This window comes from Mastacembelus armatus, chromosome 5, assembly GCF_900324485.2.
Source record: "Mastacembelus armatus chromosome 5, fMasArm1.2, whole genome shotgun sequence".
Taxonomy (NCBI): Eukaryota; Metazoa; Chordata; class Actinopteri; order Synbranchiformes; family Mastacembelidae; genus Mastacembelus; species Mastacembelus armatus.
The window spans coordinates 21,382,749-21,395,397 of record NC_046637.1 but is presented as its reverse complement, the minus strand read 5'-3'; the positions used below and the strand labels follow the sequence as shown (position 1 = coordinate 21,395,397).

Below are 12,649 nucleotides of genomic sequence, written 5' to 3'. Positions count from 1 at the left end.
AAGGTTTAGGACTTACCGTCCTGACTGTCAGTTCAGGGGGATTGTCATTGATGTCAGTAATGGAGATTAGAGCTGTAGCTGTGTTGGACAGTCCGAAGTTCAAGTTTCCTTCCATGTCGGTCGCCTGGACAATGATAGTGTACTGAGACACTTTCTGTAAAAAGAGAAAACATGACACTCTAACAAACATGGACACAGGTAACACATCATAATTTAAATATTTTGTCCTTTTGTCAATCATATGAATGAAGGAAAGGATGAATGAACTACTCAGGATAAAAACAGACCAACTGAAGTCTGGCAGGGGACCTTATTTGCTCAGTAACAGATTGTAAAAAGCACAAACACACACACCAATAGCCATACACAGAGTTACAGAGAGGTAAAAGGCTCATCCATTATTGCCTAAAAGTCCTGGCTTTCCGTTGTGGGAACAGACCTGGATCATCACTCATTTTAATAGAGGCGCTGCCACTTTAAGATGTGCTGTGGTGTTGCAGATAATGCCAGGAGGTGAACAGGCCTTATTTAGTCCAGTTACAGCGAGGGGGAGTAACCATACAGTATACTGCAGAGCACACTGAAATATTCCATATTTAGTCTAAACAAAACCTAATGTTTTGTTTAGATTTAATCTAAACAACAAATCAACAGCACCAAATCTAAAACAAAGGAGCAGAGCAGCAAATCTAAAACAGACAGCACATCCCGATGCCAACAGTGCGGCACTGTCCGTGGTGCTAAAAGTTCAGACTGTTCCCATATTCACCATTGGGAAGATGACTGTGTGTGTGTGTGTGTGTGTTTCCATTCTTACTGTATAAGCTTCTCTGCTTTGTGGTCTCTTTCTCTTGCTATTAATCCATTTAACTCCAGCCTCCATTGTATCAGAGCAATGAGAGGGAGAGACAGAGAATGGATGTCAAGGGCAGGCCAGTGTTGGGCTCAAAGGACCTGCTGCTTTGTACAATAGCCACAATGCATCCTATCAGTGGTCCAATGGTCATTTCCAGGTAGGCTTGTTTTCTCATATGCACCTCAAGGGTTAGCCTTTGAAAGACTTGGTGGCCGAGGGCACTGATCTCAGGGGTTGCCTGGAGGAATGAGGTCTACTGTAGTGCTTCCAGCTTAGGTGGCTGCTTCTTTGTTTTTTTTTTAGTCCTGTCTCTTGTCTTTTCTATCATCCCCTCTATTGTCTCTTCTTCGTTAAGTCACATTCAGTGCTTCTTTTGATCTCTCCCTATCTTTCTCATCACATCATGGTCGCTCAGTGTTTTCTGCCTGTGTGCTGAATATCTGTGTCTCTGTCTTCCTGCCTTTCTCTGTGTATGTTTATATCTACTTTCTGCCTCCCACCCCTTTTTTATTTATGGACAATGCAATTCAGTTCAGTCTAGCACTGAGCCCAGTTAACACACCTAGTTGGAGTCATTTAGCATCTCTGCAAGTCATTATGAAGTGCACAGACATGTTAATCTGTGCCAAATCAACCCTATTAATAAAAACTCAATACTGACTGTCCTTTATTAGACACATAATTAAATATCAATACCATCTCATCTCACAGAATGCTTCAGTAAATAGAGCCTCCACTGAATTTGTCTCTCTGCAGGCTCATTCAGATCCAGTCACATACATCAACCTAGAAAATAGCACCAGATGGCTGTAGGAAGCTTAATAGGACCAAGCGTTGATGGGCGACTTTATTTTTTTGGTCAGGTGAAGAGAAATTACAGGAGCAGAGCCAGCAGGTGGAGCTCTCAGTAGGGGACGTAGGTGCATGCATTCTATGCTGCATGATTATATCACTCATCTGAGGGTAGTAGTGAGTTTATGGCCCTTTTAGTGCACAAATGCACATACGTTAATGCACCAGTGAGTGGGAACAGGTGGGACTCTCACACACACCAGGCATACATGTGCACATGCTCTCCAAATGCATACACAGCCAAGCACCCTCTGCTGACCAAAAGTGGCTGCCCGAACAAGCCAGTAAAGGGCTCTCTAATGAGTCCTATAGAAGTGCAGAACAGAAAATCTCTCTGTTAGATTAGAGTCCAGCACTGGCAGAAAATACAGCTTCTTGTCTCATGACCAACAGCAACAGATCAGATTCCCCCCACAGGCCCTGAACCTCATGAACCTAATCTGCACAAGCTGAAAACTATCAGAGGCCACAGAAACACCTGCACACAATTCTCAAAACCCAATCCCCTTTGTCATGGGAACCAAATTAGGTAGTTTACTATCCAGGAGACTACAGAAAGAAACAGGAAAATGGCTTCAGGCTATCGGTGTTAGCTACTTGACAAGTCAAGCCAAGCGGCAGACAGAACAGGTGGAAAAAAAACTGGCTGTTCATGGTTAGTAAGCAAATGGACTTGTGCTCCAGTGAGACTTTTTTTTTTAGCAAGAACAAAACAGGGGACATAATGGCCTGAACTGGTAATGCAATGTCGAACAAGAAAAAGACAAGGAATGGTTTTCTGGGCACAAAGGCAGGCACAGTGGTGAATTAATTACACCTGAATGTGCATTTCTATTTAGAATGCTGCACAGGACCACTCAAAGAGGGCAGAGACTTGCTGTTTACGTGTGTCGTTTGTGTTCCGGCCTGTCGGGCTCCTACTGGTTACAGTCATTAGCTTGTCACTTACAATCTGACTCAAATGGCCCATTACTTGTGGCTAAAACTGCAGAGACCAGTTTTAGACCACTCTCTTTTGGCTACAGTCTCTAGATCAGTGACCCTTAGTATCACTGAATTTGAGCATATTCACCAACATTTAATGTTTTTGTTCATTCTCAGTTTAGTTGTATTCATTTCAGTTCACCTACACATCCATATTCCCAGTGAAAAAAAACAGAGATATCTATAGATACAAGTGAAGTACCTGCAGGTGGGAGAGCTCTGATAGCAAAACGAGACACGCAATTATTTTCTGTTTTCACATCTTTTTCCCAGTTAGTAGAAAAAACTATGCAGAGAAGTCTGTTTTGTCTCTATCTCCATCATCTGCCTTTCGTTTCTAAGGTTGTGTTGAGGACACAAACAGCTCAACGCTGGTTTGAAGAGAACACAAGCCAATGGAGACTTATCGCAGGCAGCACGCTGTTCTCTTAAAGCTTTTCTCTAAATCCCATTGTAGAGACATTCACTGAGACACGTAGGTAAATCAGACATATAAACTCAGAATCCACTTGATTAGATGCGCCTCCACATTTATGCAAACAGCAAACAGTCACATATTGGATAAATAAAGGCTGTGAGTCACATATGAATAAAGTTGCAGGAATAAAACATTCAGATTGGGTGAGATGTTTATGTTATTGTCCAGCTGAGACGTACAATCCAACGCAAGGGCATGAATAAACAAATATTAGCATAATCAGCATGCTGTTGCCAGACTTGTTGGTTTCAGCATGTCACAAAACAGAAAAAAAACAGTGATGCCAGGAAATAGGCAAATGCTTCTTTTTCTACAGCAGCAGAGCATTTCAGGTGTCCTGTCTGTCACCACAGAACACAAACACGAGATGGCATTTGAACACTAAAACTTGTTATAATAGACCACAAGACTTAAATCGATGCCTTTAACAGCAAATAAATAAATAGATAAATAACTTGAAATAAAAAAAGTTAATCTCAGTAACTCAAATCACATCTTGGAGTAAAGAAAGCAGCAGATGTGGATGAGTCTTTTTTTTTTCCAATTTGTGGAAGTAAAATGAGAGGGAGGATATTTGGACTTTCAAATAATCAGCATCAATAGTCTGGCTAACAATGTGACAAAAGCTATGATGTAGACAGAAGAAGAGAGGGAGACAGACCCTGAATAAAGCTTTCAACGGGTTTGGAGCTACCAATTCTCCAGTAATATCTGATAAAAAATCTCTGTCTGACAGTTACTTAAGGAAACTCACACATAGTTTACAGGGGAACAGTGACATCAGTCACATGTAGGGGAAACTTTGCTCTACTCTTCAGATAATCTGGCACTGGTGCATTAGATACAGAGCAGTTTAGCACCGAATAACAGCATCTCTTCTGTCTCTTCTGTAGAGAGAAAAGCTGCAAAATATCAGAGCAAAGGTAATCAATCCATCTATCCATCCATCCATTATCTATACCTGGTTGTTTCTATTTAGGGTCACAGGGATCAGCTGGAGCCTATCCCAGCTCTCTTTGGGTGAAAGGCAGGGGTACACCCTGGACAGGTCACTAGTCCATCACAGGGCCACATAGAGACAAACAACCACACACACTCACACGCACTCCTAAATCATGAAAATCATGTAGGTAAATCATGAAAATCATGTAGGTAAATCATGTAGTAGAAATCATGTAGGTAAATCATGAAAATTGTCTCTTAAGAGACAATTTTCATGATTTAATGTTATATTCTGTCTCCGAGAAAACTCTGTCTATGCCTACACACAGTCAACACATACAGCAGCCTCCTCACAAGCTTTTGCTGTCTGGTTCCTGGGCTGCAGGTACAAGGTGGCCAGTTAACATAACTTAGTGTCTCTGAGACAATAAAGCCCCAGGTCCATTTAGGATGCCTGCTTTCAGTTTGTTTCCCCAGTCGGACACTGTAGAACCTAATAGAGCCAGCCTGTGGGCACTCATGTCCTTGAGGCAGTCCAGGCAGTGTTCTAATTGATGGTGAGGCGGTCCAATGTGAAGCTGGCATCAACCCTGTGGACAGGCTGGCGCCAGGCCATGCCACACCATGCCACACCAAACCAGTCCAACCCAGGGCTCATGGGAGACTGAGACAGCCTGGGGTAATGAAAGACAACAGCTCAGCCTGCCAGAGGAAACAGAGCCATAAGGGTAGGGAGGGAAGGAGGGGGTATCACAAAGGAAGAACATGCATGCCAGCCATGGCACCATGACATCTCCTGCTCTGCTACTTGCTGCACCTCATTGTACTTTATTATAAAATGCATTAGTGATATAGGAGACTGATAGACAAGTCTAATTACAGTGTATTACAACATATACAGCTGTGCTCACAAATTTACATACCCCTGGCCAAATGTTTTTGGAAAACATAACTGAACACACAGAGCATGTGTTTGTCTTTCTAAAATCAGAATGATTTTTAATTAATTGCAATTATAAAAGATAATATCTGACCACTTTCCTTATGAAGAAAAGGTTTTCTGCATGATCATTTATAGCTTTTAAATATTGCAAGTATTTCTGAAATTGTGCCAGGGGATGTAAATGTATGACCATAACTCTAGTCGAGTAAATATATACAAACCTGTTTTATACCATAACCGTGGCTTACTGCATAATTCTAACCTTAATTCTGTCCATCGACACCTTTAATGCAATACATCAAAAATACAAAACATAAACCCGCAACCACATGAAAATGCATGTTATACTCAAATCTTGATGTAGAGAGTCAAACATACACGTTTATGTCATAACCCAGCTTGTTGGCCTGCGGGCCAAATATGCCAAAAATGTCAAAGGATGTGGGGTCAAAGGAGAAGGAAGCGTTGTGGGCGGTGAAACACAGAGAATAATTGGTACTCAGCAGAGTCAGAGGTAAATGATACCAGACTAACCTTTACGTACCCCTTGGTCTCCTCAACACGAAAAAACCTGCTTCACCCCTTAATTAGCACATGAATATTCTAATTAGACACCAGCCTGGTGGATGAGGATTTTCTAAACTGTGAGATGGCATAGGAGATCGAGAATATACAATATGTGCTGCAATGCAGTGGCTATGGATATTAATGATGTGTGGATCCAGTGAGATACGTGGGATCAGATTGGTCACGTTTGTGACTGTTCCTCACTCTGCATGAGCTTTACTGCATCTAAACAACAAACATGATTGCAGGGGAGTGTGTATGTACACACGTGCCCATGTGTCTGAGTGTGTTTGTGTATTTGTATTGACCTTGACAGCAGGTGGGTGATCTCCCAGGTGTGTCCCAGTTTTAGAGGGAGGATCAGAGGCAGGTGTGACTGAGCTTGGCTTGATGTGTCCAGATTAATGAGCTTTCCCTCACTCACATCAGCTGCTACTGCTGCTGCCTGGGCCAAGCTGGAAACAGGGACACAGAGCTGGCCCGCGTTCACTAGACTCATTTATATTGTCCCACAAAAGTATCACACTACCATGGCATGCCAGCTCCATATAAAATTTGGATAAGGAACAAACATTGATGCATTATATTCTTCTGTTATCAAAACCTGGTTGTGTTCTTGAGATTTTATCCATAATTATTATCCAAATATGCTTGCCTTATTGTTGGTAAAATCCTATTTTAATTTCCTAAGTGTTGCCTGGACGGGTTTATTTCTGAGAGGGACCAGTGGGACTTCTCAGAATATAAACATTATGAGACACACTCAGCACTGCTTTTATGCTGGTAGTAAAATCATCCAACTAAATTACGAGAATGAGATTATCCTCATAATGATGGCATATGAATTCGAATGTTTCTCCGATTTTGACAGTTGTGTTTTCTTTCCTCTTGCACCACAGAGAGATAAGAAAAGGTTTTATGTTTGTGTATGTGTGGGGCACAGTCACATTCTTTGGACCTGTAGGACTTAAAACATCATTATAAGTCCAAAAAGCATCTTCCCTAGTTTATTGCCAGGGTATTGGCTAGGTTTAGATTAAAGTTAAGACTAGTAGTGGTTGTGGCTAATGCTAGACTAAGTGTCCGGGAAATTAATGTAATGTATTAATGTAATGTCACTATAATGTCCCCTGAAGTGATGGAAACACAACTGTGTGTGTGTGTGTGTGTGTGTGTGAGAGAGAGAGAGAGAGAGAGAGAGGGAGGCATAGGTCTCAAGATGATCAATCTGTCATTAAACTGCCATAGTTTTCTGACACACCTAGAAATAAATAAAAGTTGACCCTGTGTGACCTCACTCATTAGCAGGTGGAAGATGGAGCACAGTGTGTGTCATGGTGTTGGGGGTGGTGTGTGGATTGGTAAATAACACCAGCAAGTCCTGAAACTTGCAGGTTGATGTATGTATTTGGATTATGTCACATGTAGATACTGGTCAAGGAAAATATACAGATAAAATGTATATTGTATGTACTAGTGGACAATCATTTAGAGAATTTAAGGATCTATTCGAAATTACACGATGACAAAATGGACAGACCAGATAAAGCTATTAAAACTAAGCTTAAGGGGTGACCTGAGGAAAAAAATCTAACCACACTAGGTTACTGTATTGCAGCTAACCTACATTTGCCTTGACATTTCTCTGATCATAAAGACATAAGTTTCTATGAAGTAGCCCTCAGCTGTACTTGTGTGAGAGTGGGTGGATGTGATGCGAGGTATTGTAGCTGCAGAGAGGCTGTGTGAAATAAGTTCAAGTTCGTTCTTGAGTGGGTGAGACATGCGGTGGCACTCTATGTCTGTACACTAAATATATAGTTATAACCAAGACAAAGCAGGTTTAGCTTAGCGCGCAGTCCGGGCATGGCACTATTGTTGTCATAGGTTACTAAAATCATTTTATGAAATAGTCTCTGCTCCGACATATTTTAATCTCTGGATATAACAACAGATGTACTTCACCGTCTCATAGCTTATCTTACAGCTGGGTGGACAAAAATGATGACAGGGACAGTAACAGGGACACAGTACATACAGCTGTCACTGACCTCTCTGTCCAGGCCGGCTGCCACTGTGACTATGTCTCCAGTCTCGCTGTTGATGGTGAACATGTTGGGGATGGGGCTGTGGGGCGTCTGAGAAAGGATGCGATAGCGCACCATGCCGTTTGCTGTGGTGGAATCGTCTGAGTCAGTGGCTGTCACCTGCATCACAGATGAGCCTGTGGAGAGAAAGCAAGCTAGATAGGAATGCTCCGAGCACGGCAGAATAATCAGAAAAACAGATGACGTACATAAGCACACATGGCACTAGAGGAGGTCAAACTGGGAAAAAAACCGAAAGAAAAACAAACAGACATTTATTATAATACAAATATGTGCCTGTCAAGGCTCTTTGCATACATACATTGTGTAAATACATATGGCATGTTGAAGTTTCTTGTAAGCCCATTACTGTAAATGAATTTGTATAAAATACCACAGTGAAGAAAGAGGACTGAGGAAAAACTTTACAACAAACCTATTTATACACAAGAAAAAAGTCAGTCTTTGTAAATTGCTGTGACAGCTGTACTTTAAAAAAACAATTTTACCAGTGAGAACTATTATAGAGACATGTAAAAAAAACCACAAACAGAATCTGTTAAATAAGCCCCTATTTTAAACTGCTCTGTTTTGTCCTCTGTATATAGCCAAGGAAGTGGGGCAAAGTTTCCACCTCTGCAGAGTCCATTTAGTAATGAGCAGCGCTGGATCTTCTGCCATTTCCACCATCCATTATTTCAGCCTTTAGCGGCACCGTGGCTGCCCTTAATGCTCCGATGCTCTCTCCCTATTTGTCTTAGAATCACGGATAAACACTGCCATTTAAGGCAGACAGCACAGAGGTGGTGAGGGGAGGGAGTGTGTGTGTTTGTGTATGGGTAGAGTGTATTCATGTCTACATTTACTAAACGGTACATATGTGCATCTGTATGCATGCGTGTGTTTGTGTCCTCGCAGCATGTGTCAGGGTGAAAGGCCCTCTGTGCCCGTATCTTCGCTGAGCAGAACTATTGATTTGCACGAGTTTGTCAGCTGAGCTCACAAATGCGACCAGGCAATTAGGAGCACTTTGTGGCAGAAAGAGGCGAGATCACCTCGCCTCTCTCACAGGTTTCTGTGAAAATGTCACTTTCCATCAGGCAGCCATTTACAGGCTGCTGCTGCTGCTGGTGCTGAGAGAAAAAGAGTATCTGCTCACAGGAGGGAAAAAACAGACAAGTGAAGGCTGAAACACGAACATGCTTCAATGAGATGACAGTGTATGTTGAGAAAAACCTACAAAGAGGGAGGGAATGACATAGGACCTGAATTGTGAAAAAGAAGCAGAGAAAGTGGGCATTGTAACGCCTACCTGTTGGGTTGTCTTGTAAACAAATGAGAAAGAGTTTTTTTTTTTATATATATATATTTTTAAAACATAAAGTTTTAATGGACACCAGAAAGTCTCTCAGCAAACTAATACATAAGCATCTTGGTTACCAAAGAGGACACAGGTACAGTAGGTGCCAGGCTGAGCAGACGTGACAAGACACAGCACTATTCAATTATCACATCAAAAGCAAACAAAACTGCTGGGCAAAATACACGCCTTGTACGTTTGAAATAAATGTAAATGCCTCAGCCAAAGCAGGAGAGCTGCGGGATGCGTGGCAGATTTGGTGGTCCCCTGTGGGTCTGAGCTGTTACAGGTGTCTCCATTCCCATAATTGGGTCTAGATGGCACCATCATTCCTGTGACAGCCTGCATGGACAGGATAATTGTAGCTTCGAATTTCTATTTCAAACTTCATTAAGTTTCAAAGGAGGATTTGTCACTTTGTCCAGTGAGGAAAAGAAGAGATCCAGGGAAAGACAGGGAGAAGAAAAACAATTATTGCTATTCCACAGAAGACAGCATCAATATATAATAAACCTTTTCAGTCCCCGAGGGAAGACGAGGACGTGATGCTGAATCACTTGTCGGTGCTGCTGCCTTTCAGTGCCACAAATTCAGTGATATGATGATGCTGCGCTTTCAGCGGGACGGCTATGCCTCAAAGGGTTAATCTGTGGGCCTGTTTAATTCCTTTTTAATTTGAACACTAATTCCAAATCCTAATTGCTTTTCCACTAAAATCGCTGGAGCTGAAAATGTAAATGGTGACAGGCGTGCATATTGTTGGCCATTTTGCTCACGTGACTGGAGAACATCGGTGAGGTTTATCTGTTCCCAGAGTCAACATCTGCTTCTCAAAGAGTAGAGAGAAGATGGAGAATGGAGCTAGATAGACAGACTGAGCAGGTACATAGAGACAGGCACACAGGTGCAAAGATAGGTAGCAGCGGAAGAAACTGCAAAAAAGAAAAAAGACGAGCATTGAGGTGAGAGGGTTTATAAAAACCACTAAAAGCAAAAGTACAAGGGGAAGGAAGGGAGTGAGAGGTCAAGGGATGGATGTTATAAGTGGATAATAACTCTCATCAGTGGAGGAATGATAAAGGTTGCCTTGCAGAAGGAAAGAGTGGTCACGGTACAGTAGGTAGAGAGCAGTAAGGAGAAGTAACGTGGGAGAGGTAAAAGAAAACCTGGTGAATCTTGGTGGAAGTGATAAAAGGGGCGTTCACACAAGAGGCTCCGGGGACACAAAGACAGTCAACCATTGAAAACCAACCACTACAGGTCAAAAACTGGCAACATGCATAACTCAAAGACCTTAGTAAGTTTGCAGCGAGATGTTTGGACTCTTGATCCTTGTCACTGGATGTTAGCCATTCCTGTGGCTCTTTACCTGTTTACTCCTGTTTAGTGTCACAAGGGCTGAAGTTTGTGCTAGTGTAAATAGCAGTGTGTGAGAGGGAGATTCACACACTGATTTGTTATTTGGAATTTACACACCCCAAAGACATTTACTATTTATTCAGCACATGAGGGTTATGGGCAATAGCAGATGCAGCACAGAGAACTGCAGATGCAGGCATACGACCTGAATAATCAAGTGAGTTGGTTGATCTAACTTCTGTCAGGACAATGGTTCAAAATGGAAAAGAAAAAATGGCATAAAATTAAAATAGCTATGCAAATGTCCCTCAAAGACACCAATGCAAACTTGCCTATTTTCAACATGGATAAGTTTCAGGCTCATGGGCATCATAGTTTTTACAGCTGTTCAATCTTTCCCAGCTGACAGGAAATAACCTGACTCCTAAGAAATGTAGCTGAAATAATTAACCCTGAAGGCCAAAACATAAACCGAAACTATTATAAAATTATCCAGGAGAGTCACCTGTTTAACTTAGAATAATATAAAAAGGCTCATTTTGAAGATTTACAAATGTACATTATAAAAAAATACACTCAAAGCCTAAGTTCTGCCCTCTCACTGCAAGTATAAGCATCTTTCTGTCAACATATGTGAAACAGGCATGTGCAGTAAAGTACTAGTGTACTGATAGAAAGAACTGAGCACTTTATTGTCTCAAATTGTGAATTTTTAAAATCGAAATCTTTGTTTTGATAGCATCCCATTGGAAAACCACACTGTATAGGAAAACAATTACAGATGCCTGCACTGCTGAAGCTAACAAGTACAGGTGGAAAGAATTAATAGATCTTTATGTAAAGGTAAATAGACCCTCTGCTGCACACTGCCATGACCTGTACAATAATGCTAGCTAACACAGAAAAGGTCATTTACACTGAGCTGTGCTAACCACTGAACCTCTGTGTCAATGGAATTTGTTGTGATGTATACTGTATGTGTGAGACACACATGTGAGGTTCACCACACTGATTGAAATGTGTTTTTTTTTCACCTCCACTTGCCTCCATCCCCCCATTTCTCCCATCTTGTGCCATCCCTAATTCCTCCCTCAACTCCCCAACCATCCCACTCAAGGCAATCCAGAAAGAGAAAGTGTCTCCAATCTCTCTGTTAGCAAACACTACAGGAGAGAGAGAAAGAGAGGCAGCACCCCCACCCCCAGATCCCCTTGGGAAGAAAAATTGACTGTGAGAGAAGCCACTCAGCTGTGGGTCTTGATCTTGGCTCTCTTTTCAGAAGACTTTTTTGAGAAAGGGAACAACCTGCTGTCAGAGTCGGTGGTGATGAGGGGGAGGGAAGGACAGAATCACAGGGCAGATGTTCTGAGTACACTGCAGCCTCGGAAACACAAGAGCTTTCTGAAGGAGTCATGCCATGACGACAGCTCTTCATCTGAAGCCACTTAACACAATGCGAGGACTGTTGCCTTGAAGCTGTTAACAGCATTTCAGAGCGTTGTGGTGACCTTACTTGATCAGACTGCAGCGTTTCATGTTTTTTTAAAATGTTATTTTATGTGTGAGTTTATAGCTTATGTTGAACTTCCAAAGAAACCTATTAGCATATATTTAACAGGTTTATCAGATTTCCCAGGATCGTCCCCCTAGTTTGAGACTGAATTCCATTTATTCCTCATTAACAAGAACTCAGTTTGATCAGATAGCTAATTTTGTCATGTACTGTTTTATTACTTCTGATTACCTGCACAAATTAAATTCTATTAGTCACATGTTAGCGTGGTGCTGAGCGGGTGCCTAGTGGCAGAAACTGATAAATGAAGCTGTTTCAAAGTGATCCTGACTGATGGTTTGATTGGATCTCTTCCTATGTAACTCTGGTGATGCTGATAAGGGTGGTCCCCTGTTGCTCTCCTACTTTGATGGCTTGCAGAGAGAACCTTTGATATATAGCTCTTCAGATACAGAACGTAATGCTGCAGCTTAACACATACTGCATGTCCATCTTGTGTGGCATTTAGAAAAAAGAAAAAAAAAAGCTGTAAATTTTACATAAATTTTTAAAAATAACACAAATGTTAAACATTTCAACTTTATTTGAACTATTTATTGTGTACACTGAAGATGAAGGGCACATCCATCGTGCTCTAAAGATTATTTTAACTATTTCACACTAGCGTGCAAAGCTATCAGTGAATCTGTCTACTTTTTATGCATCACT

At 41.6% G+C, this 12,649-nt stretch overlaps 1 protein-coding gene across 2 annotated transcripts in view; it reads right to left on the bottom strand.

Annotated features, from left to right (window-relative positions):
- Positions 1–12,649, bottom strand: part of cdh4 (cadherin 4, type 1, R-cadherin (retinal)) — a 56,721-nt gene that overhangs the window by 18,006 nt on the left and 26,066 nt on the right. For both annotated transcript variants that reach the window (XM_026306967.1, XM_026306968.1), the window contains exons 5-6: positions 7,674–7,846; positions 17–154 (exon numbers count right to left, since the gene is read on the bottom strand). In XM_026306967.1, coding sequence (XP_026162752.1) covers positions 17–154; positions 7,674–7,846 — 311 coding nt within the window. The remainder of the gene's footprint in view (positions 1–16; positions 155–7,673; positions 7,847–12,649) is intronic.